The following is a 24,659-nucleotide window of genomic DNA, read 5'->3' on the forward strand; positions in this document are numbered from 1 at the left end:
TCTCTGCCTTATCTATTTTGTTACACAAACATCTGGCAGATGTTCCAGATCATTTTGTCAGGCCTTGGTCAGGTTCAGGTCTGTGTTCAAACCAGTTACTCCTCCATGGAGTCTGAATTTAGTGCTTAAAGTCCTTCCAGGGGCTCTGTTTTTTGCCTATGCATTCCTTAGATATTAAGTTGTTATCTTGGAAAGTTTTATTTCTGGTTGCTATTTCTTCTGCTCGCAGAGTGTCAGAGCTCTCGGCTTTGCAGTACGAGTCTCCTTACCGTATTCTTCATTCAGATAAGGTAGTTTTACACACTAAATTAGGATTTCTTCCTAAAGTTGTTTCTGATCGGAACATTAATTAGGAGATTGTTGTTCCTTCCTTGTGTCCTAATCCTTCTTCTCAGAAGGAACGGCTTCTACTCAATTTGGACGTGGTTCATGCCTTAAAGTTTTATCTGCAGGTGACTAAGGATTTTCGTCAGTCTCGTGCTTTGTTTGTGGTTTTCTCAGGAAAATTTAAGGGACAGAAGGCTACGGCTACTTCTCTTTCTTTTTGGCTGAAGAGTAGCCTCCAGAGAGAGTTAGGGCTCATTCCACGAGGGCTGTTGCTTCCTCATGGGCATTCAAGAATGAAGCTTCTGTGGAACAGATTTACAAGGCTGCAACTTGGTATTCTCTTCACACTTTTTCAAAGTTTTACAAATTTGACACTTTTGCCTCGGCTGAGGCCGCTTTTGGGAGAAAAGTTCTTTAAGCAGTGGTGCCTTCTGTTTAGGTTCCCTGTCTTGTCCCTCCCGTATCATCTGTGTACTCTAGCTTGGGTATTGAATCCCATTAGTAAGTAAGATGATCCGTGGACTCATGGTGTCATAAAAAAGAAAAGAAAATTTATGCTTACCTGATAAATGTATTTCTTTTTTGACACGATGAGTCCACAGCCCGCTCTGTTCTTGAAAGACAGGTTTTGGGTTATTGTAAACTTCAGACACCTCTGCACCTTGGCTTTTCCTTTCTTTCCTTAACTTCGGTCGATTGACTGGAGTGGGAGGGAAGGGAGGAGATATTTAACAGCTCTGCTGTGGTGCTCTTTGCCGCCTTCTGCTGACCAGGAGGTGAATATCCCATTAGTAATTAAGATGATCCGTGGACTCATCGTGTCAAAAAAGAAATACATTTATCAGGTAAGCATAAATTTTCTTTTTTATTTCTTTGAGCCATGAAAAACCATCAGATAATTTGCATTGAGGCTCATAACAAATGGTGTTCCTATCTATCAGAAATTCTTTTTGCAGGGATATTTGCACAATTTTTGTGTTTATTAAGTTCCATAACCTTGACGATTTGAGAATTAAAATGTTGGCCTCTTTCAAGAAACGTATCTTAACCGTTAGTTACAAACAAATGTCCCAGTTCATTCACATAGCTTGCATTGCTCTGTCCATATGTTTTTAAGATGGGGGATGTACTGGTGGACACTTAAGGGCCAGATTACTAGTGGAGCACAAGCGTTTGCGTGCAAGTGATAAGGCATTTATGGCGGGTGTTTGCACTTGTCAGGTTTACCACTGGTTTTACGAGTTGAAAGTAAACATGAGGCCCATTTATCATGCTCCAAAAGGAGCTTGAGGGCCCGTGTTTCTGGCGAGCCTGCAGGCTCACCAGAAAAAGCAGTTATGAAGCAGCGGTCTAAAGACCGCTGCTCCATAACCCTGTCCGCCTGCTTATAGCAGGCCGACAGAGATCGCCACAATTCAACCCGATCGAGTATGATCGATTTGATTGACACCCCCTGATGGCGGCCAATTGGCCGCGAGTCTACAGGAGACGGCGTTGCACCAACAGTTCACAAGAGCTGCTGGTGCAATGCTGAATACGGAGAGTGTATTGCTCTCCGCATTCAGCGAGGTCTGTCGGATCTGATCCGCACTGCTGTCGGATCAGGTCCAACAGACCTTTGATAAATAGGCCTCAATCACTTGCGTGCAATCGCAATTTACGCTAGAATGATTACCTCGTCCTCAGAGCTCTGGTTAACTGTTTCGAGAAACAAAAAAGTGTCACAAAACACATAAAAAATAAATTGCAAAGTACACGTATACTCATAATAACACTATCACAATTTTTTTATTATTTTTTTTAATGCACAAAAAAGTTATAAGGGCTCAAATAAATGAGATCTCAGGTGTTTAAAAAAAATGTTAAAGCCCTTTGCCAACCTTTTTTCTTTTTAGAGTACTATAATAGGCATAATTCTTTTTTTATTTTTGGTAATTTTTTGGGGGTTTTTTGTAAGGTTAGTGTTTCTTTTTTTGTAATGGTAGTTTTTTTTTTTTTACTGTAATGTGTTTTTTAATGTAATGTTAGGTTTTTTTTATTGATATGGTAGTTTTTTTTACTGTAATGGTAGGTTTGTTTGTTTTTTAAAGGAAAGGTTAGATTTTTAATTTTTTTCAGGTAAGTTTTTTTTAAAAGTAGTTAGGTTTTATTTGGTAAAGGTAGGGTTAGTCTATTTTGGGTTAACTTAGGGGTTGTGATTAAGGTGTTTAGATGTTAGTGAGTTACTTTGTGTAAAGAGGTAGTTTGCGATGTGAGGGGGGTGGCGGTTTAGGGGTTCATTGTGTAGTGGCGACTTTGCAGTGAGCTAGGTGGTGGTTTAGGGGTTATTAGAGTTGGGATCTTATGGCAATTCAGGTTTTTGCTCCATTGACTTCTATAAGGCAGTAGGTTATTGTGTGAGCGATATTGTAACTGCGCTAGCGGTAAACCTTTTTGCACTAGTCGGGTTATCGCTGGAGCGATAAGTTTTTACTTTCAACTCATAATAGCAGCTCAACCTGACTCATGCAAAATGTTTACCGCTAGAGCAGTTTGTGCTCTAGCGAAAGCGCTAGTTGTGCTCCACTTGTAATCTAGCCCTTAGTAAGAAGCTATATTGCTTGTTGGATGATGGATTACAACAAAGGTTTTTTGATAGAGACACCTTTGAATTTCTGAATGTGCAAAAAAAAAAACAGTAATTCAGTCTTTTCATCATCTTCCCAAAGTCCATAAGAGCATATTAGAAGTGAAGGGACACTATAGTATCTGGAATTGGGTTATTGCTGGAGCCTCTATCACAATGGTTAGATAGTCTTCTGCAACCATTGGCACTGTTATTGCCAAGACACAAAACATATATTTAATTTATTGGATACCTTTTGTATGAAAAGGGCAGTACCAATGTATAATAATATTCTCAAAAGTCTTCAAATCTTTAAGTGCATTTGAATCCTGTAAGATTTACTTTGACGTGCTGTGAATGAACAGTCACCTGTAGGCGGCACTCCTCTTTCCCTTCTCCACCTGCCTTATGGTGGCTACATAATATGACATGCCCTCAGTTACCTCCAGATAGCGGGGTTGCCAGGACATCCAGTAATGTGCATACCTAAATGAGTGGCAGTGCTGCTGATCCCCAGGTTGACAGTTTCAATATGAAGTTATGAAGTGGTTTGTGGGCTTTTTTAGTTGCAGCTTTGGGCTGGCTTAGGTGCATAGGTACAGTGCTAGGACATACTGTTGTTCTATTCTACCATAACTGTTCCGTTATTTCATGCTCCCAGTCAGCAAGCGCAACCCAGGTGCTGAAACAAAAATGGGCCTGCTCCTTAGCTTAGATTCCTGCTTTTTCAAATAAAGATAGCAAGAGAATGAAGAAAATTGATAATAGGAGTAAATTAGAAAGTTGCTTAAAATTGCATGCTATATTTGAATCACAAAAGCAAACATTTGTGTTCAGTGACCATTTAATATTGTGTTATATACACCCACACACTGTATTTTTATGTATATAATCTATACACTCTGGTTAATGAAAGCAAATTAAAACCAATGAAGGGCTGAATGGTTGCCTTTAGGTCTGAGGATGGACACCCATGGTTACATTTTTACATGGCAGGGGTGACATTTTTATTTGTAATTTAGGATTTAACTGCTACTGAATACTGAGAAGCCAGAAACACACTTTTTAGAACACATGAAGGGGCATACATATGATGTTGAATAATCCAAAAAGCTCAGAGCCTTAGTAAAATTTTAGGAGATGTTACTCCCTGGCCCTCAGGATGTTTGTGTGTGCACTCACTCTGCAGTAAGTAGTGAAATTATGGTCACAAGTGTCATTTTCTTTTACCATTAAATCTGAAGCAACTGGCAGATGAAGCAGGAGGTATGAGGGCACAGTAACATTGAAAGCAAAGCAGGTTACCTTGCACTTTGGAATGAAACTGGAAAGGTTGAATCTGCAGCACATACATTATCTTGTACAGGTCAGCATTCTGCAGAGAATCTGGCCTGCTGACCGTAAATTGATAGACATGAATGCCTGGGTTAATGTCAAGATCCAGGGTGTAAATACTTTGTTTTTAACTCACATGGTGCATAGCCAGCTTAGCTTCAGTTCCTCAAACCCTCATTCCTCCCCTCTCCTTCCTTTCCAGAGCGGACTGAGACCGTGTCTGACAGCAACTCCAAACTCCTCCTCTGTCGCAGAGTCTTACCCACTGAATGGGACATTGTACACTAGATTTTTCTTTGCATAAATGTTTTGTAGATTTTCCATTTATATGACCCATACAAGTTTGTTTGTTTTAAAAAAAAATATACAGTTTTGCTTATTTTTAAATAACATTGTGCTGATTTTTTTATACTCCTAACCAAGCCCCAACGTTTTAGAAGTAAACTGTTATCTACCTACTCCAGCTTGCTCCTGTTTGTGTAAAGGGTCTTATCATATGCAGGGGAGGGGGAAGTGTCTACTCTTTTTGCTTTCCAGCTCATTTCAGTGGATGTCCCAGCCTAACTTTTTTAACAGTGCTAAACTGGGAGCATCTTAGTAAGTTTTAAAGGTTTTATACTGGATTTTCAGATCAGTATCTGTGCATATTATTCTATGTGTCTATTACATGCTGTTATGTGAAAATTGGAGAATACTGTCCCTTTAAGGAGCAATAGTCGTATTTCTTCTGGGGGAAGCTAAATAACCCCAGAGCAAGCCACACAGAAATGTAAGCACCATGTGTTCCACACAGCGCGGGGTGATCACAAAGCAGGACTGCTGACAGGCTTGCATTTAGTGTATTGTAGGAAGTGTTTCTGCCCATTGCTAGAGGATCTCACTATCCCTCTAACCAGACTGTGCTCCAGCTTCACCCACCAGCAGCAGCAGTGTTTACTGAAGCGTTTCTGTTCTCTGTCCAGGGGGAACTTAGTTCCTCCTGCAAAAATAGTGCAGGAACTCCGTTCCCGCTGGAATTAACCCCTGGCTCTGAGACCACAAACAGCAGCAAAGGAATATCCATTACATTTCTGCTTAGAGGAAATAGGTGGGTGGTTCTAGTGAGAGTGTAAACCAGGAGCCTTTGCTGCTGTGAGTTGTCTCACTCTCTAATCACCAACATTTGAAGTAGACTACAGAAACCAGGGTTGATGAACATATACCATGAATCTTCTCCTTGCTCTCCCTTTTAAAAATATGGGAGTGATTTATCTCCCTCCACCCAAGCTCCTTTGTCCATGAATGTCTAGGGGTCAATTTATTAATGTGCAGGCGGACATGATACGATGTAGCGTATCATGTCCGCCGCACATCGATAAATGCCGACAGCATACGCTGTCAGCATTTATCATTGCACCAGCAGTTCTTGTGAACTGCTGGTGCAATGCCGCCCCCTGCAGATTTGCAGCCAATCACAGATTGGCTGCTAGCAGAGGGGGTGTCAATCAACCCGATCGTATTTGATCGGGTTGATTTCTGTCCGCCGCCGTATGGAGCTTGATAAATTCACCCCCAAGAATTGATATAAAAGTTGAAAAACAATATTGAAGCACATAAAGTAGTTATCATCAATACAGTATTTATTAGCTGTCCTCTACAGTCGCACTTTGGTTTTGGCTGTGTATCTTTTGCTTCCATTTTGTAATTGCTTAGAAAAATAAACTAGATTCCATAGAATGTTTTATCATGACAAACTCTTATGGACTGGAATGACGGTGCATTTAAAAAATAACTTTTAGTCTCCTTTAAGTGGTATGTCTATTTTTTAGCATATTAGGTAAAATAATTTGTTTTAATATTTCAATATTTACATTATAATTTAAATAAAACCAATATTACCTTAAAATTAAAAGAGAAAGAACATGTTTTTACATTCCACAGCTTGAAGTCTCCCATGATAAACAAAGACATGACAAAGAGGTTGAACCTGGAACAAAAGTTTACCTTAACGTTAGAGGTGACCCTGGGTCAAACGTTGGTATGGTGGCTGTGGATAAAGCTGTTTTTGTTCTGAACAAAAAGAACAGGATGTCACAAAGCAAGGTGAGAAACCACCATGAAAATCCAGCATATAACTACTCATATTATTTATTTGTTTTTATAATTGTGTTCAATAATTATTGGTTAACTTGTATGCCTAGATTTGGAATGAGGTGGAACAAAGTGACCTTGGGTGCACCCCTGGAGGGGGCAGTGACAGTGCTGGGGTTTTTACAGATGCGGGACTTTCAATACATACCACCACGGGTTTAACAAATCCAGCACGTTCAGGTGAGAAAGAAAAAAAGGATTAAAGACTAGATCATTTAAATACAAATGTAAAGAGATATATTATATGTTTTCTGATAAGAAGTAGAGACTAGACTTGAGGTTGAACGAAGCATAGTGACATAAAAAGTTTATAGGTATCTGGATCTACAAGTTTAGCTTGAAAAATAATGTTTATTGATGTTTTGGTTATAGCACTGCAACTCAGATTTGTCTTAAATCAAGTCATAATACAATTTATTTCTACAGAACTACGCTGTGCTAACGCTCAAAGACGGCGTCGCTCAGTCCTTATGAATAAAGAAAAAGCCATTAAAGGTAACTGTATCCTGTTTTAGGTAAAAAAATATCTGTACACGTGCATTTGTCCCAACGTTTCACAGAGGGGGTCTAGAAGGCCTGTGTGTGGACTAAGGGAGGGTTGGGGCTGAGTGTGACATGGGCGAGATCTGTATCAGCGGCCTATTTCCCAGTTTCAGAAAGGTTTAGAGAGAGCTGCCGGAGGGACAAAGGTACAGAGCTCCAAAACCAATAAATGTTGCATTATTCAGAGCTGTGCACATGCAATTTAGTTACAGTGTTACAGGAGCTCAGCTTTAACTATGTATTTAACCCTTTGCAAAATAAAATAATTTGTTTAATCACAAAAAAGAGCCTTTTATTGCTAAACTTAAATATACTTGTAATTAACTCTTTATTCTCCACAGCCAAAGAATATACAGATTCCCGTCTTCGCCGGTGCTGCGAGGATGGAATGCAGCAGAATCCCATGGGATATTCATGTCAGAGACGGGCTACATATGTACTGGATGTTGGGGACTGTGCAGCTGCATTTCTTGAGTGCTGTAAATTTATCTATGAACCACAAGCAGTTAGAAGAGGAGGCATAAGAAGACCAATGATAACAATGTCAATATGTATGTATTAGTATTATTAAGTATTAAAGTAATTTGGAATATTATAGAAGTATTTCTGCAATATGCATGTATTTGCAAAAAAACTTTTATTCCATGGCTTCATAAATGTTTTAAACTGGACTGATTTTGTTGTTGTTGTTATTCACGTTAGTAAGTTTACATTTAAAGTGTCATTGTACACCAAGATTTTTCTTTGCCTAAATGTTTTGTAGATGATCCATTTATTTAGCCCATCTGGGTGTGTTTTTGTAAAAATGTATAGTTTTGCTTATTTGTAAATAACATTGTGCTGATTTTCAGACTTCTAACCAAGCCCCAAAGTTCTAGATGCATACTGATGTATACAGACTCCAGACTGCTTCTGTTTGTATAATGGGTCTTTTCATATGCAGGGGGGAGTGGGGATGGTCTGCTCTCAGACCCTTTCAATGTGTGTCCCAGCCTAACCTCAACAGTGCTAAATTGGTAGCCTGGATTTTTATCAGTTATCTGTGCATATTATTCTTTATAGTAGCGTATACTACCTGCAGTTAAATGAAAATTGGTGTATACTGTCACTTTAAATTGTAAATACATTATTATAAAAAACATAATTTATGCTTACCTGATAAATTTATTTCTCTTGTAGTGTATTCAGTCCACGGGTCATCCATTACTTATGGGATATATTCTCCTTCCCAACAGGAAGTTGCAAGAGGATCACCCAAGCAGAGCTGCTATATAGCTCCTCCCCTCACATGTCATATCCAGTCATTCGACCGAAACAAGACAAGAAAGGAGAAACCATAGGGTGCAGTGGTGACTGGAGTTTTAATTAAAATTTAGATCTGCCTTAAAAGACAGGGCGGGCCGTGGACTGAATACACTACAAGAGAAATAAATTTATCAGGTAAGCATAAATTATGTTTTCTCTTGTTAAGTGTATTCAGTCCATGGGTCATCCATTACTTATGGGATACCAATACCAAAGCCAAAGTACATGGATGATGGGAGGGACAAGGCAGGAATTTAAACGGAAGGAACCACTGCCTGTAGAACCTTTCTCCCAAAAACAGCCTCCGAAGAAGCAAAAGTGTCAAATTTGTAAAATTTTGAAAAAGTGTGAAGTGAAGACCAAGTTGCAGCCTTGCAAATCTGTTCAACAGAGGCCTCATTCTTAAAGGCCCAGGTGGAAGCCACAGCTCTAGTGGAATGAGCTGTAATTCTTTCAGGGGGCTGCTGTCCAGCAGTCTCATAGGCTAAACGTATTATGCTACGAAGCCAAAAGGAGAGAGAGGTTGCCGAAGCTTTTTGACCTCTCCTCTGACCAGAGTACACGACAAACAGGGAAGAAGTTTGACGAAAATCTTTAGATGCCTGTAAATAGAACTTCAGGGCACGGACTACGTCCAGATTATGCAAAAGTCGTTCCTTCTTTGAAGAAGGATTAGGACATAATGATGGAACAACAATCTCCTGATTGATATTCCTGTTAGAAACTACCTTAGGTAAAAACCCAGGTTTTGTACGCAGAACTACCTTGTCTGAATGGAAAATTAGATAAGGAGAATCACAATGTAAGGCCGATAACTCAGAGACTCTTCGAGCCGAGGAAATAGCCATCAAAAACAGAACTTTCCAAGATAACAGCTTGATATCAATGGAGTTTAAGCTCCACGGAGGAGCAACAGTCTTAAATACAGGCTTGATCCTAGCCAAAGCCTGACAAAAAACCTGGACGTCTGGAACTTCTGCCAGACGTTTGTGTAAGAGAATAGACAGAGCAGAAATCTGTCCCTTTAACGAACTAGCAGATAAGCCCTTTTCTAAACCCTCTTGTAGAAAGGACAATATCCTAGGAATCCTAACCCTACTCCATGAGTAACCCTTGGATTCGCACCAATATAAATATTTACGCCATATCTTATGGTAAATTTTTCTGGTAACAGGCTTCCGTGCCTGTATTAAGGTATCAATAACTGACTCCGAGAAGCCACACTTTGATAGAATCAAGCGTTCAATCTCCATGCAGTCAGCCTCAGAGAAATTAGATTTGGATGTTTGAAAGGACCTTGTATTAGAAGGTCCTGCCTCAGAGGTAGAAACCATGGTGGACAGGACGACATGTCCACTAGGTCTGCATACCAGGTCCTGCGTGGCCACGCAGGCGCTATCAGAATCACCGATGCTCTCTCCTGTTTGATCTTGGCAATCAGTCGAGGTAGCATCGGAAATGGTGGAAACACATAAGCCATGTTGAAGACCCAAGGGGCTGTCAGAGCATCTATCAGCGCCGCTCCCGGGTCCCTGGACCTAGATCCGTAACAAGGAAGCTTGGCGTTCTGGCGAGACGCCATGAGATCCAGATCTGGTTTGCCCCAACGATGAATCAGTTGAGCGAAGACCTCCGGATGAAGTTCCCACTCCCCCGGATGAAAAGTCTGGAGACTTAGAAAATCCGCCTCCCAGTTCTCCCCGCCTGGGATGTAGATTGCTGACAGGTGGCAAGAGTGAGACTCTGCCCAGCAAATTATCTTTGAGACTTCCAACATCGCTAGGGAACTCCTGGTTCCCCCTTGATGGTTGATGTAAGCCACAGTCGTGATGTTGTCCGACTGAAATCTGATGAACCTCAGTGTTGCTAACTGAGGCCAAGCTAGAAGAGCATTGAATATTGCTCTCAACTCCAGAATATTTATTGGGAGGAGTTTCTCCTCCTGAGTCCATAATCCCTGAGCCTTCAGGGAGTTCCAGACTACGTCCAATCTGGCCTGCGAAAGGTCATTCCCTTGGACAGATGGACCCGAGAAAGCCACCAGAGAAGAGAATCTCTGGTCTCTTGGTCCAGATTTAGCAGAGGGGACAAATCTGAGTAATCCCCATTCCACTGACTTAGCATGCATAATTGCAGCAGTCTGAGATGCAGGCGCGCAAATGGCACTATGTCCATTGCCGCTACCATTAAGCCGATTACTTCCATGCACTGAGCCACTGACGGGCGTGGAATGGAATGAAGGACACGGCAAGCATTTAGAAGTTTTGATAACCTGGACTCCGTCAGGTAAATTTTCATCTGTACAGAATCTATAAGAGTCCCTAGAAAGGAGACTCTTGTGAGTGGTGATAGAGAACTCTTTTCCACGTTCACTTTCCACCCATGCGACCTCAGAAATGCCAGAACTATCTCTGTATGAGACTTGGCCATTTGAAAGCTTGACGCCTGTATCAGGATGTCGTCTAGATACGGAGCCACCGCTATGCCTCGCGGTCTTAGAACCGCCAGAAGTGAGCCCAGAACCTTTGTAAAGATTCTCAGGGCCGTAGCCAACCCGAAGGGAAGATCTAGAAAGGCAAATCTTAGGTACCGATAATGATCTTTGTGAATCGGTATATGAAGGTAGGCATCCTTTAAGTCTACTGTGGTCATGTATTGACCCTCTTGGATCATGGGTAGGATGGTTCGAATAGTTTCCATTTTGAATGATGGAACTCTTAGGAATTTGTTTAAGATTTTTAGGTCCAAGATTGGTCTGAAGGTTCCCTCTTTCTTGGGAACCACAAACAGATTTGAGTAAAACCCTTGCCCTTGTTCCGTCCGCGGAACTGGGTGGATCACCCCCATTACTAAGAGGTCTTGCACACAGCGTAGAAATGCCTCTTTCTTTATTTGGTTTGCTGATAACCTTGAAAGAAGAAATCTCCCTTGTGGAGGAGAAGCTTTGAAGTCCAGAAGATATCCCTGAGATATGATCTCCAACGCCCAGGGATCCTGGACATCTCTTGCCCAAGCCCGGGCAAAGAGAGATAGTCTGCCCCCCACTAGATCCGTTTCCGGATAGGGGGCCCTCTCTTCATGCTGTCTTAGGGGCAGAAGTAGGCTTTCTGTTCCAGGGCTGGTTAGCTTTCCAGCCCTGTCTGTAACGAGCAACAGGTCCTTCCTGTTTTGAAGCGGAGGAAGTTGATGCTGCTCCTGCCTTGAAGTTACGAAAGGCACGAAAATTAGACTGTTTGGCCTTTGATTTGGCCCTGTCCTGAGGAAGAGTATGACCCTTACCTCCAGTAATGTCAGCAATAATTTCTTTCAAGCCGGGCCCGAATAAGGTCTGCCCTTTGAAAGGAATATTAAGCAATTTAGATTTAGAAGTCACGTCAGCTGACCAGGATTTAAGCCATAGCGCTCTGCGCGCCTGGATGGCGAATCCGGAGTTCTTAGCCGTTAGTTTGGTTAAATGTACAACGGCATCAGAAACAAATGCATTAGCTAGCTTAAGTGCTTTAAGCTTGGCCATAATCTCATCCAATGGAGCTGTGCGAATGGCCTCTTCCAGAGACTCAAACCAGAATGCCGCAGCAGCAGTGACAGGCGCAATGCATGCAAGGGGCTGTAAGATAAAACCTTGTTGAACAAACATTTTCTTAAGGTAACCTTCTAATTTTTTATCCATTGGATCCGAAAAAGCACAACTATCCTCCACCGGGATAGTGGTACGTTTAGCTAAAGTAGAAACTGCTCCCTCCACCTTAGGGACCGTCTGCCATAAGTCTCGTGTGGTGGCGTCTATTGGGAACATTTTTCTAAATATCGGAGGAGGGGAAAAGGGCACACCGGGTCTATCCCACTCCTTGCTAATAATTTCTGTAAGCCTTTTAGGTATAGGAAAAACGTCAGTACACACCGGTACCGCAAAGTATCTATCCAACCTACATATTTTCTCTGGAATTGCAACCGTGTTACAATCATTCAGAGCCGCTAATACCTCCCCTAGCAATACACAGAGGTTCTCAAGCTTAAATTTAAAATTAGAAATCTCTGAATCCGGTCTCCCTGGATCAGATCCGTCACCCACAGAATGAAGCTCTCCGTCCTCATGTTCTGCAAATTGTGACGCAGTATCAGACATGGCTCTCACATCATCAGCGCGCTCTGTCCTTAACCCAGAGCTATCGCGCTTGCCTCTTAATTCAGGCAATTTAGCTAATACCTCTGTCATAACAGCAGCCATGTCTTGCAAAGTGATTTGTATGGGCCTCTCTGATGTACTTGGCGCCACAATATCACGCGCCTCCTGAGCGGGAGGCGAAGGTACTGACACGTGAGGAGAGTTAGTCGGCATAACTTCCCCCTCGTTGTCTGGTGATAATTTCTTTACAGATATAAATTGACTTTTATTCAAAGTGACATCAATACATTTAGTACATATATTTCTGTGGGGCTCCACATTGGCCTTCAAACATAGTGAACAAACAGATTCATCTGTGTCAGACATGTTTAAACAGACTCACAATGAGACTAGCAAGCTTGGAAAATCCTTTCAAATAAATTTACAAGCAATATAAAAAACGCTACTGCGCCTTTAAGAAGCACAAAAAATTGTCACAGTTGAAATAACAATGAACCAAATCAGTTATAGCAACCAAATTTTCACAGTAAATGTATTAAGTTAGCAAAGCATTGCACCCACTAGCAAATGGATGATTAACCCCTTAATACCCAAAAACGGATAATCAATTTAACAATTAACGTTTTTATCACAGTCAAACACACTGTCACAGGTCTGCTGTGACTGATTACCTCCCTCAAAATGAATTTTGAAGACCCCTGAGCTCTCTAGAGACGTCCTGAATCAAGGAGGAAGAAGCAGGAAGACTGAAACTGAATTTTTACTGCGCAAAAAAGCGCTAAAATAGGCCCCTCCCACTCATATTACAACAGTGGGAAACCTCAGTTAACCGTTTCTATGTAGAAATAAACGACAGCCATGTGGAAAATCATGCCCCAAAAGATTTATCACCAAAGTACCTCACAAAAAACTAATAACATGCCAGTAAACGTTTTAAACATGCACTTTAAAAGTTAGGTAGTGTTATTAATAAGCCTGCTACCAGTCGCTTCTACTGCAGTTAAGGCTCATACATTACTTCAGTATGAACAGTATTTTCTTAGTCAAATTCCATTCCTTAGAAAATTACTTATTGTACATACATTCATCAGCCTGATACCAGTCGCTACTGCATTTAAGGCTGTACTTACATTACATCGGTATCAGCAGTATTTTCTTAGTCAATTCCATTCCTTAGAAAAATAATTTACTGCACATACCTTGTTTGCAGGATTCCCCACACGCTATTCCCTTTCTGAAAGTTACCCCACTCCTCAGAATGTGCGAGAACAGCCAGTGGATCTTAGTTACTTCTGCTAAGATCATAGAAAACGCAGGCAGATTCTTCTTCTAAATACTGCCTGAGAACAAACAGCACACTCCGGTGCCATTTAAAATAACAAACTTTTGATTGAAGAAATAAACTAAGTATAAAAAACACCAAAGACCTCTCACAAAGTCCTATCTAGTTGAGTTGCAAGAGAATGACTGGATATGACATGTGAGGGGAGGAGCTATATAGCAGCTCTGCTTGGGTGATCCTCTTGCAACTTCCTGTTGGGAAGGGAATATATCCCATAAGTAATGGATGACCCGTGGACTGAATACACTTAACAAGAGAAAAATCAGCAGTCTAGTTCAAGAGTTTCTTTGCCTGTCAAGAATAGTGTAACACTAATTTACAGCCTTATAAAAAATAGTCAGTTACTAGTGCATATTGTTTCAGATAGAATATACAATTTCCAATGTACTTCTATTATCAAATTTTGCTTCATTCTATTTTATTATTATTATCGGTTATTTGTAGAGCGCCAACAGATTCTGCAGCGCTATAAACAAAGGCGGAGTACAACCAGGGGCGAAACTACAGGGGGTGCAGAGATCGCAGGTGCGACTGGGCCCCTGAGGGTGGGGGCCCATCTTTAAAAAAAAAAAAAAAAAAATTTTTTTTTATAATTTTTTTTTTTAATAATTTTTTTTTAATAATTTTTTTTTTTAATAAAAAACGTTAACCTTCCACTGCCTGCACTGATATCATGTGAGTGTGACATGACTACAGGGGTTAGTGTTTCTGTTTTACCCATTGGTGTTTATGTGTGTGTGTATGTATGTGACTGTGTGTGTATTTATGCATGTATGTGTGTTTGTGTATGTTTTGTGGAACCAGCAAATTACAGACCTTGTTACTACAGCATGGGGGGGGGGGCAGGGAGTAAACAGTGTCACTATACAGTACCACTATATACAGTAAGGGGGGCTGGACCATGTCACTGACCACTGTGGTCACTTTATAAAGTACTGGGCGGGTAGGGTCAGGCCAGCCATCTCACCGGCAGATTACAGACTGTGTCACTAACTCACTATATACAGTACTGGTGGGTTAAACAGTGTCACTATATACAGTAATAGGGGGTCAGACCATCTCACAGACTGTGGGCACAGGGTACCTCCTTTTGCAGACATGTAATCTGATTCACATTTTTTTTTCTGTGTTAAATGTAAAAAAAAAAAAAAAAAATGTATTAAATTCACCTTTTTTTGGAGGGGGGAGGGGTGGTGGGGGGGCCCCTTCTAAGATTCTTGCACCTGGGCCCTGTGGTTTCTAGTTACGCCTCTGAGTACAACAGAACAATTATAGGGATCAAATGGATAGAGGGACCTGCCAAGAGTTGCACTGTTGTAGTCAGCTCTTAAGAAGGTGATCTACAAACAGCTGGACTCTTAGGCTTACATGCTAAGTGGGTTCAGGGGGGAGAGGAACTTGTATAAAGAAAGGTTAGCATAGGTTGTAAGCATCCCTGAACAATAGAGTCTTTGGGGAGCACTTGAAGCTTTCAAAACTAGGGGAGAGTCTTGTGGAGCAAGGCAGAGAGTTCCATAAGATGAGAGACAGTCTGGAGAAGTCCTGTAAATGGGAGTGTGATGAGGTAACAAGAGAGGAGGAGAGTAGGAGGTCATGAGCAGAGCGAAGGGGATGGGAGGGAGAGTATCTGGAGACAAGGTCTAAGATATAGGGGGGAGAAGTGCAGTTGAGGGCTTTGTATGTCAGAGTGAGAATTTTGTGTTTGATCCTAGAGGCAAGAGAAAGCCAGTGAAGGGATTGGCAGAGAGGTGCAGCAGATGAAGAGTGACGTGTAAGGAAGATGAGCCTGGCAGAGGCATTCATTATGGATTGTAAAGGAGCTAGGTGGCAGATGGGGAGACCAGAGAGGACAGAGTTGCAGCAATCAAGGCGGGAAAGGATGAGAGAGGGGATTAAAATCTTAATTGTGTCTTGTGTAAGGAAGTGTCTAATTTTAGAGATGTTTTTGAGGTGGAAGCGGCAGGCTTTAGCCAAGGACTGAATGTGAGGAGTGAAAGAAAGATCTGAGTCAAATGCGACCCCGAGACATCGGGCATGCGGGGTAGGGGTAATGATGGAGTTGTCGACAGTTATAGAGAGATTGGGGGTGGAGATTTTGGAAGAAGGGGGGAAAATAAGGAGCTCAGTTTTGGAGAGATTTTGCTTTAGGTAGTGAGAGGACATCCAGGAAGAGATGTTTGAAAGACAGTTAGTGACACGGGTTAGCAAGGAAGGAGATAGGTCTGGTCCAGAGAAGTAGATTTGGGTGTTGTCGGAATACAAATGATATTGGAAACTGTGGGACATTATTAGGGAACCTAGTGATGATGTGTAGATTGAGAAGAGAAGGGAACCAAGGACAGCCTTGCGGTACTCCGACAGAAAGTGGTGACGGGGCAGAGGAGGCCCCAGAGAAGGCTACACTAAAGGTACGGTTTGACAGGTAGGAAGAGAGCCACTAGAGGGCTGTGTCATGGATGTCAAAGGATTGGAGGGTTTGGAGCAAAAGAGGGTGGTCAACAGTGTCAAAGGCTGCGGACAGATCAAGGAGCATTAGTAGAGAGAAGTAGCCTTTTGATTTTGCTGTAAGTAGGTCACTGGTAACCTTAACAATTGCTGTCTCTGTGGAGTGATGGGGACGAAATCCAGATTGCAGTGGGTCAAGGAGGGAGTTTAATGTAAGGAAGTGGGATAGGTGTGCATATACTAGTTTTTCGAGAAGCTTTGAGGCAAGAGGGAGGAGGGAAATAGGGCGGTAGTTGGATGGGGAGGTAGGATCAAGGGAAGGTTTTTTGAGGATAGGTGTGACCAGTGCATGTTTCAGAGATGAGGGAAATATACTGGTGCTGAGGGAGAGGTTGAAAATGTGTGTGAGTATAGGGGTAAGGGTAGCAGAGAGGGAGGGGAGTAGCTGTTAGGCGATAGGGTCAAGGGGACAGGTAGTGAGGTGAGAGCACAGTATAAGTGCCAAAACTTCTTCCTCAGTAACAGGGGAGCATGAGCTAAGTTTAAGGTTATGTGGGTTGTGGTTGATTGAGAGCATTTGAGGGGGTGAAAGAATGGAATTATGTTGAGAGCTGATTTTGTTTCTGATGGAGTCGATTTTGTTATTGAAGTGGCTGGCAAAGTCTTGAGCTGACAGAGAAGTTGTATTAGGAGGTGGGGGGAGGGTGGAGAAGAGTATTGAAAGTGGAGAACAGACATTTTGGGTTTGAAGAAAGATTAGAGATAAGAGTAGAGAAGTAGTGTTGCTTATGGAGATTAAGGGCAGAATAGTAGGAGTTCAAGATGAATTTGTAATGAAGAAAATCAGCTGAACTCCAAGATTTTCTCCAGTGCCGCTCAGCAGTATGGGAACATCTGCGTAGGTACTGTGTCATGAGTATGCCAGGGCTGAGGATGAGTCTGTGATTTCCGAGCTATGGTAAGAGGGGCCAGATTGTAAAAGATAGATGTAAGGGTGGAATTATAGTGGCAGATAGATTGGTCAGGGCAGGAAAAGGAGGAGAAGGATGAGAGGAGAGGTTCGAGGGAATTAGCAAGCTGTTGCTGATCTAATGACATAATGCTTCTGTGAAGTTTGGTGTGAGGAGTAGAAGGAGGGAGAGTTGTAGGGAGGGATGATATGTTGCAAGTAAGGAGATGGTGGTCAGAAAGAGGAAAGGGGGAGTTTGTGAAGTTTAAGAGAGTGCATCAATAGCTAAAGATCAGGTCAGCTCTTTGTTGAAAGAGCAGCAAAGTACTACTGGGAGGTAGCTAAACACATCACATGAGCCAACAAGATGCATATTTATGCAGTCAGCAATCAAAAGCTAGCTCCCAGTAGTGCATTGCTGCTTCATAGCCTACCTCAGTGTGCTATTCAACAAGGGATACGAAGATAACCAAGCACATTTGATAGAAGTAAATTGAAAAGTTGTTTAAAATTGCACTCTCTATATGAATCATTAAGCACATAATAGGCACATAGGTCATTTTGTTCCTATTCAAATTGCCTTTCAAGATAAAGAAATCCAGACTATGCAGCAGATTGATGATGATGATGATGATGATGATGACTGATATAATAAATAGCTGGGATTTTGTTTTATTGGTTTTGCATTTAGTGATCTAGTTTTGAAAATGTTATTTAGTTAAACATTTAGCATTTTTGTTTGATTCTTAAAGGGACACTGAACCCAAATTTTTTCTTTCGTGATTCAAATAGAGCATGCAATTTTAAGCAACTTTCTAATTTACTCCTATTAATTGTTCTTCATTCTCTTGCTATCTTTATTTGAAAAAGAAGGCACCTAAGCTATGTTTTGGATCAGGACACTGGACAGTACTTGTTTATTGGTGGGTGAATTTATCCACTAATCAGCAAGAACAACCCAGGTTGTTCACCAAAAATGGGCCGGCATCTAAACTCACATTCTTGCTTTTCAAATAAAGATACCAAGATAATGAAAAAACTTTGATAATAGGAGTAAATTAGACAGTTGCTTAAAATTGCATGCTCTTTCTAAATCAAGAAAGAAAAAATGTGGGTTCAGTGTCCCTTTAATATACCTGATTTAATCATATAAAAGGGTGATACATTTTCAGCAATTATGCATTGAAAAGAAAAAAAAATTGTGGTTTTGTGATCTGCTTTTATAAATTAGTGAATACAACTAGCTTTCCTCTGATGTTTAGTTGCATCATATAGTATATAGAAATACAATTCACAGATTAAACCATTCGCACCTACATGACTCATTCATCACAGAGCTGTTTACCACCTTTAAAGCATTTTTAGGTTTGACTACACAGGCCAGATTTTTTCACACACTGGTCAAAAAAATTAGAGGGAACATTTGTTTTGGGATAAGATAACATTAAGGTACTTTGTAGTGCAAGTCTGTAGGGCTGCACATTTTTCCTTTGCCAGGTTAACATTTAGTACCTCTGATTTCTGATTATTAATTTAAAAAAGTTAGAAAAACATCCAAAAGGCTAGAATTCTGTTAATAAGGCTCGTATGGAAAATAGGGAGGACGGCGAGTAAAGCAGAACATCATCTGTATATAGGGTGATTTTTGTATTCATTCAAACCACCTTTATCTAATATGGGCAGCTAGGACCTACACAGTATAGACAAACAGGAGTGACGATAAGGGACATCCCTGTCTTGTAACATTTGCCTTTACCCAAGTTTTAAGTAAGAAATAAAAGCTAAATATATGTTTGGTCTGTGAGGACTGCAGACAAAAATTTCTAAGGTAGCTTTTAAAAAGTGTCAATTGTAACCAGAACTGATTTCAGATTGGTGTGATTTGCATAGGAGTTTTTGCCTCCTATCCTTGTTGTCAAGGTTGTCCATTTGGTTTTGGAGTTGGAGGATTAGAGAACCTTGTTGTCGTATTTGGTGTTTTAACATCTCGTTGTTTATTAAACTTTCTGCCCCCTCCAACTGAACCACTCTGCCATAAGTTTAAAAAAAAAATGTTAAAAAAATATATCACAATATAATCCACCTCATCCAGAAAACAATCAGTCAAAACAAGATAAAGTGATTAGTGAATCTATTACACCACTTACAATATGTGCAAAAAATGTATGTAAAAATGATTACAGATGAAAAAGTTCCATTCCCAATACAGCAGAGCTTCTGGTGATGCACTTTGCAAAGATATCCTAAAAGAGAGAAAATAAATACTTACATAGCATAATATTGCTAGCACCAAACAGAAAAAAAAACTGTAATCAAGATATTTACATGTTCCAGAGCCTCAACAGCTCTGGAATGAGCCATTTATATAGATGGACAAACAGATAGCTTGTAAAACTTTCCACTTTATTACACAAATAAAAACAAGGTACTCCCAGATTGGGGGACACAGTGTTACAGAAATGGATCAATAATATTGGACTAAGGATGGAAACATTCTCCCTGAAAAAACTGCTTTCATTCAGTGAAGCGTACATTAGAGATTTATTGAAGGTAGGTCAATGGGAAGGGAAAGACTGTTAGGCAGTATTGGCTTCACTCTGTGCTGGAACTTTGGTTTGCACTGTTCAATATTGGAGCTGCTGACATAGAACTTAATGTGTCATAGCCTTATTGATGCCCTGAGTGACACTGCTACATTGTCTACTTTGTTTGTAATAAAGTGGGAAGTTTTACAACCTATCCACTTGTTTAATCTATATGAAGTGCTGTTGAGGCTCTGGAACATGTGAGTATATTGATTACAGCTGTGCTTTTTTCCGTTTGGTGCTAACAGTATTACGCTATGAAAGTATTTATTTTCTCTCTTTGAGAATATCTTCGGAAAGTGGATAAAAATTTCTGCATTTCTGCAATTCCACTGGGATGGAACTTTTTAATTTGTAACAATTTTTACATATTTTTTACACAGATTACAAATAGATTGCATTGCAGTGCAACCTTTAAAGGGACACTGAACCCAATTTTTTTCTTTCATGATTCAGATAGAGCATGCAATTTTAAGTAACTTTTTAATTTTCTCCTATAATGAATTTTTCTTCATTCTCTTGCTATCTTTATTTGAAAAGCAAGAATGTAAGTTTAGAAGCCGGCCCATTTTTGATTCACAACCTGGGTTGTCCTTGCTGATTGGACAGCGCCAATAAAAAAGTGCTGTACAGGGTCTCAACCAAAAATTGTTTTTTCAAATAAAGATTGCAAGAGAACAAAGAAAAACTGATAATAGGAGTAAACTAGAAAGTTGCAGCTCTATTTGAATCATAAAAGAAAAAAATTGGGTTTAGTATCCCTTTAACCTCGTAACATTATTCTTATATCGAGTCTTTCTTCTTTCTTATATTTAGCTGCATCATCTATGATGTTACTCATCATTAGTTTTTCTTTTTTTCCTTTCTTGTCACTCACTTCTGTTCTAATTTTTTTTCATTCAGTTCATCGTACATCTGTTGTTGGTAGCGATACCGCCAAGACTGACAGTGACTCTGATGAGGATTATGCGGATATGTGGGACTTTGTATCACGCAGTAGATTTTCTGAGAGCTGGTTATGGAAGATCCAAACACTGCCTTTGAAAAAAGAAAGAGATGGGTAAATATAACATTAAAGGGAAAAATGCAAATGTATTTTATATTAAACATATATTCTTTGAAGCCATACGATTATGTTCCGTCACAGGAGTCAGGTGAGACAGCGCCTCCCCTGTCAAATGAGAGAAGAAAAAGTTTTAAGGATGATTTAAGTTTTTTTTTATTTAAAAAATTGGTCTCATTTTAAATGATGCATGATTGCATAAATGTACATCCACCCCCCAGGGCCGTTCGCCAATGTACTACTATAACACCAACACAGTATGGCCGATGAAGAACGATCCATGGCATGTTGTGCAATGAAGGCAGCTAGTGAGACGCTTCTGCTGCCCTCCAGTGCGCAAATTGATGGCTATGCTTGTTGGCTGAATGACTGATCCGATAGCATTGTAATGAGCCGCAAAAACCAGCGCCACCCAGTGGTGCTTCTTCGCAACTCATTATGCTCAAAATAGAGGCGTCCGGCTCCATCCACCTCTACGTGGCTATGTTGGCTGATAATTGTAATGAGCCGTGAAAACCAGCGCCACCCAGTAGTGCTTCTTCGCGGCTCATGCGCTCCTCCCAATAGAGGTTGACGGCTCTCAAAAAAACAATAGTTTGCACCAAGTTTACACTGCACAAATTATTTTTTACCACTATCGAAATTTGGCCAAAATTTATAGGGACATGAAACCCAAAAATTGTCTTTCATGATTCAGTTATAGCATGCAATTTTAAACAACTTTCCAATTTACTTATCTTCTTTGCCTCAATCCATCTGCCATGTATGAAGGAGTGTCACCCCTTACACTTCGTGCTTCATGGATCGCTGATTTAATTTGGAGTGTTTGGGGTTTTTTTTGGTCTAGAGTGATTACTCTAGAATCATAAGCAGTCAGGAACCTCTAGTATATGAGTTTTTCTTTTGCACAGGACTTAACGGTTGTTCTAGGTTTGATGGTTAGCCATTATAGATGTTGTTCCATGTGTATGGTTTGACATGAGACTGTTGCAACTTGTAGACTTTGTCTCATAGAATTCATCTTTCATCAAATGAGGTAATCTAGTGGCTGATATTATATAGATACTCCAAAGAAAGAAATCCTCTGCAGATTACAGTCTTTAGATTTGGCGTCTAGTTTGGAATCAACTCAGGGATAGGTATTCCCCAATGGTGTACTCCACTTTCATAAAGGTTTTTAGTTCCATAAAGTTCATAGGTTCCCTAAACATGAAAAATTGCTATAACTATCAGGAGGTTGTTCAGAACAGTTTTAGAATGTTTATAACTGTTGCCATTCACAGATCAGCAGAACTTCATCCCAGGGAAATGTCTACTAGACAATTACCCATACAAAAAAATGTTTCGGAAGAATCATTAATCCCCCCAAAAAGCTTTAATTTTGTTTTATATTCCTTAAAGGGACAGTAAAGGCATAATTAGACATTCATGATTTAGATAGAGCATACAATATTAAACAACTTTCCAATTTACTTCTATGATTTAATTTGCTTCCTTCACTTGTTATCCTTCGCTGAAAGGTTTATCTAGGAAAACCTCAGGAGCAGCAAAAGAATTAAACAAATTTGATAATATAAGTAAACTGGAAAGTTGTTTAAAATTGTTTGTTCTACCTAAATCATGAAATAACAAATTTGGGTTTCATGTCCCTTTAAGGCGGTTATTCAGAATTAGTTTATTAATGAAAATCCATTAGTTCTCTATTTTATATGAAAAAGGTCTTCCCAGCAGAAGAGGGGCACATGGATATCAGGATAAACATAAACAAAGAAATTAGTAGCTAGTGCTGCTGCTACAAGCCGACAGCACAGACAAATATATATATATATATTTTTTTTTAATGGTATCAGGACTAGCCAAGAACAAAAGTGAAGCTAATATACTTATTGGCTAGAATCAATCAGCTGACAAGGACATTTCTATATTGTCATTGAATAATGTAACTTTTGAAGATTTTCACACCTAAACAGTGTAAATTTGAGTTTTTGAAGCCTTTTCTGCCTGCAAAAAAAGCCTTTCCCACCAAGAAAAAAAGCCTTTCCTGTACAAATTAATCAACTACATTTTTTTTCTCACAGGCCTTCTGTTCGTTCATTTCTTTTATAAAGGGACATTCATTTATTGTTTTTGGATTAATGCTACAAATAATAGTAACATTTGTTGTTTTTTTACATTCTGCCAAAAAATGAATGCACAGTTTTGTAAAAGAAATCTTTATAGTTGTTAATCTTTAAGCATGTTCTGTTTGCAACTTTATACACAGCAAAACATGGATGGAAACTTAGTGCTTTTTTTGTGTTCTGATTGTTCATCAGTATAAGGAGTTTTTTCTAACTCCTCATTCGTTCTCAACAAAGCTAGTCTTTTCTTTGAATATTCATTTTGATGTTGCCGTCATTTTGTTCTGTCTAGATCTAAGAGATAATCAAGAGGTTTTCCTTCACATGTTTTTACTTTTATCATCAAATTTGCTTTGTTCTTTTGGTATTCTTTGTTGAAAGCTAAACCTTGGTAGGCTCATATGCTAATTTCTAAGCCATTGAAGGCCACCTCTTATCTCAGTGCATTTTAACAGTTTTTTCACAGCTATACTTTGCTAGTTCATATGTGCCATATACAGGGAGTGCAGAATTATTAGGCAAGTTGTATTTTTGAGGATTAATTTTATTATTGAACAACAACCATGTTCTCAATGAACCCAAAAAACTCATTAATATCAAAGCTGAATAGTTTTGGAAGTAGTTTTTAGTTTGTTTTTAGTTATAGCTATTTTAGGGGGATATCTGTGTGTGCAGGTGACTATTACTGTGCATAATTATTAGGCAACTTAACAAAAAACAAATATATACCCATTTCAATTATTTATTTTTACCAGTGAAACCAATATAACATCTCAACATTCACAAATATACATTTCTGACATTCAAAAACAAAACAAAAACCAGTCAGTGACCAATATAGCCACCTTTCTTTGCAAGGACACTCAAAAGCCTGCCATCCATGGATTCTGTCAGTGTTTTGATCTGTTCACCATCAACATTGCGTGCAGCAGCAACCACAGCCTCCCAGACACTGTTCAGAGAGGTGTACTGTTTTCCCTCCTTGTAAATCTCACATTTGATGATGGACCACAGGTTCTCAATGGGGTTCAGATCAGGTGAACAAGGAGGCCATGTCATTAGATTTTCTTCTTTTATACCCTTTCTTGCCAGCCACGCTGTGGAGTACTTAGACGCGTGTGATGGAGCATTGTCCTGCATGAAAATCATGGTTTTCTTGAAGGATGCAGACTTCTTCCTGCACCACTGTTTGAAGAAGGTGTCTTTCAGAAACTGGCAGTAGGACTGGGAGTTGAGCTTGACTCCATCCTCAACCCGAAAAGGCCCCACAAGCTCATCTTTGATGATACCAGCCCAAACCAGTACTCCACCTCCACCTTGCTGGGGTCTGAGTCAGACTGGAGCTCTCTGCCCTTTACCAATCCAGCCACGGGCCCATCCATCTGGCCCATCAAGACTCACTCTCATTTCATCAGTCCATAAAACCTTAGAAAAATCAGTCTTGAGAAATTTCTTGGCCCAGTCTTGACGTTTCAGCTCGTGTGTCTTGTTCAGTGGTGGTCGTCTTTCAGCCTTTCTTACCTTGGCCATGTCTCTGAGTATTGCACACCTTGTGCTTTTGGGCACTCCAGTGATGTTGCAGCTCTGAAATATGGCCAAACTGGTGGCAAGTGGCATCTTGGCAGCTGCACGCTTGACTTTTCTCAGTTCATGGGCAGTTATTTTGCGCCTTGGTTTTTCCACACGCTTCTTGCGACCCTGTTGACTATTTTGAATGAAACGCTTGATTGTTCGATGATCGCGCTTCAGAAGCTTTGCAATTTTAAGAGTGCTGCATCCCTCTG

General features: G+C 40.2%; 1 protein-coding gene across 1 annotated transcript in view; it reads left to right on the plus strand.

Moving 5' to 3' along the window:
• LOC128663759 (complement C3) overlaps positions 1-24,659 on the plus strand; it is a 285,067-nt gene that overhangs the window by 124,825 nt on the left and 135,583 nt on the right. The window contains exons 14-18 of the mRNA XM_053718244.1: positions 6,188-6,349; positions 6,448-6,577; positions 6,824-6,892; positions 7,282-7,491; positions 20,596-20,752. Of these exons, the coding sequence (XP_053574219.1) occupies positions 6,188-6,349; positions 6,448-6,577; positions 6,824-6,892; positions 7,282-7,491; positions 20,596-20,752 (728 nt within the window). The remainder of the gene's footprint in view (positions 1-6,187; positions 6,350-6,447; positions 6,578-6,823; positions 6,893-7,281; positions 7,492-20,595; positions 20,753-24,659) is intronic.

Source organism: Bombina bombina, chromosome 6 (genome assembly GCF_027579735.1).
Source record: "Bombina bombina isolate aBomBom1 chromosome 6, aBomBom1.pri, whole genome shotgun sequence".
Classification (NCBI taxonomy): domain Eukaryota; kingdom Metazoa; phylum Chordata; class Amphibia; order Anura; family Bombinatoridae; genus Bombina; species Bombina bombina.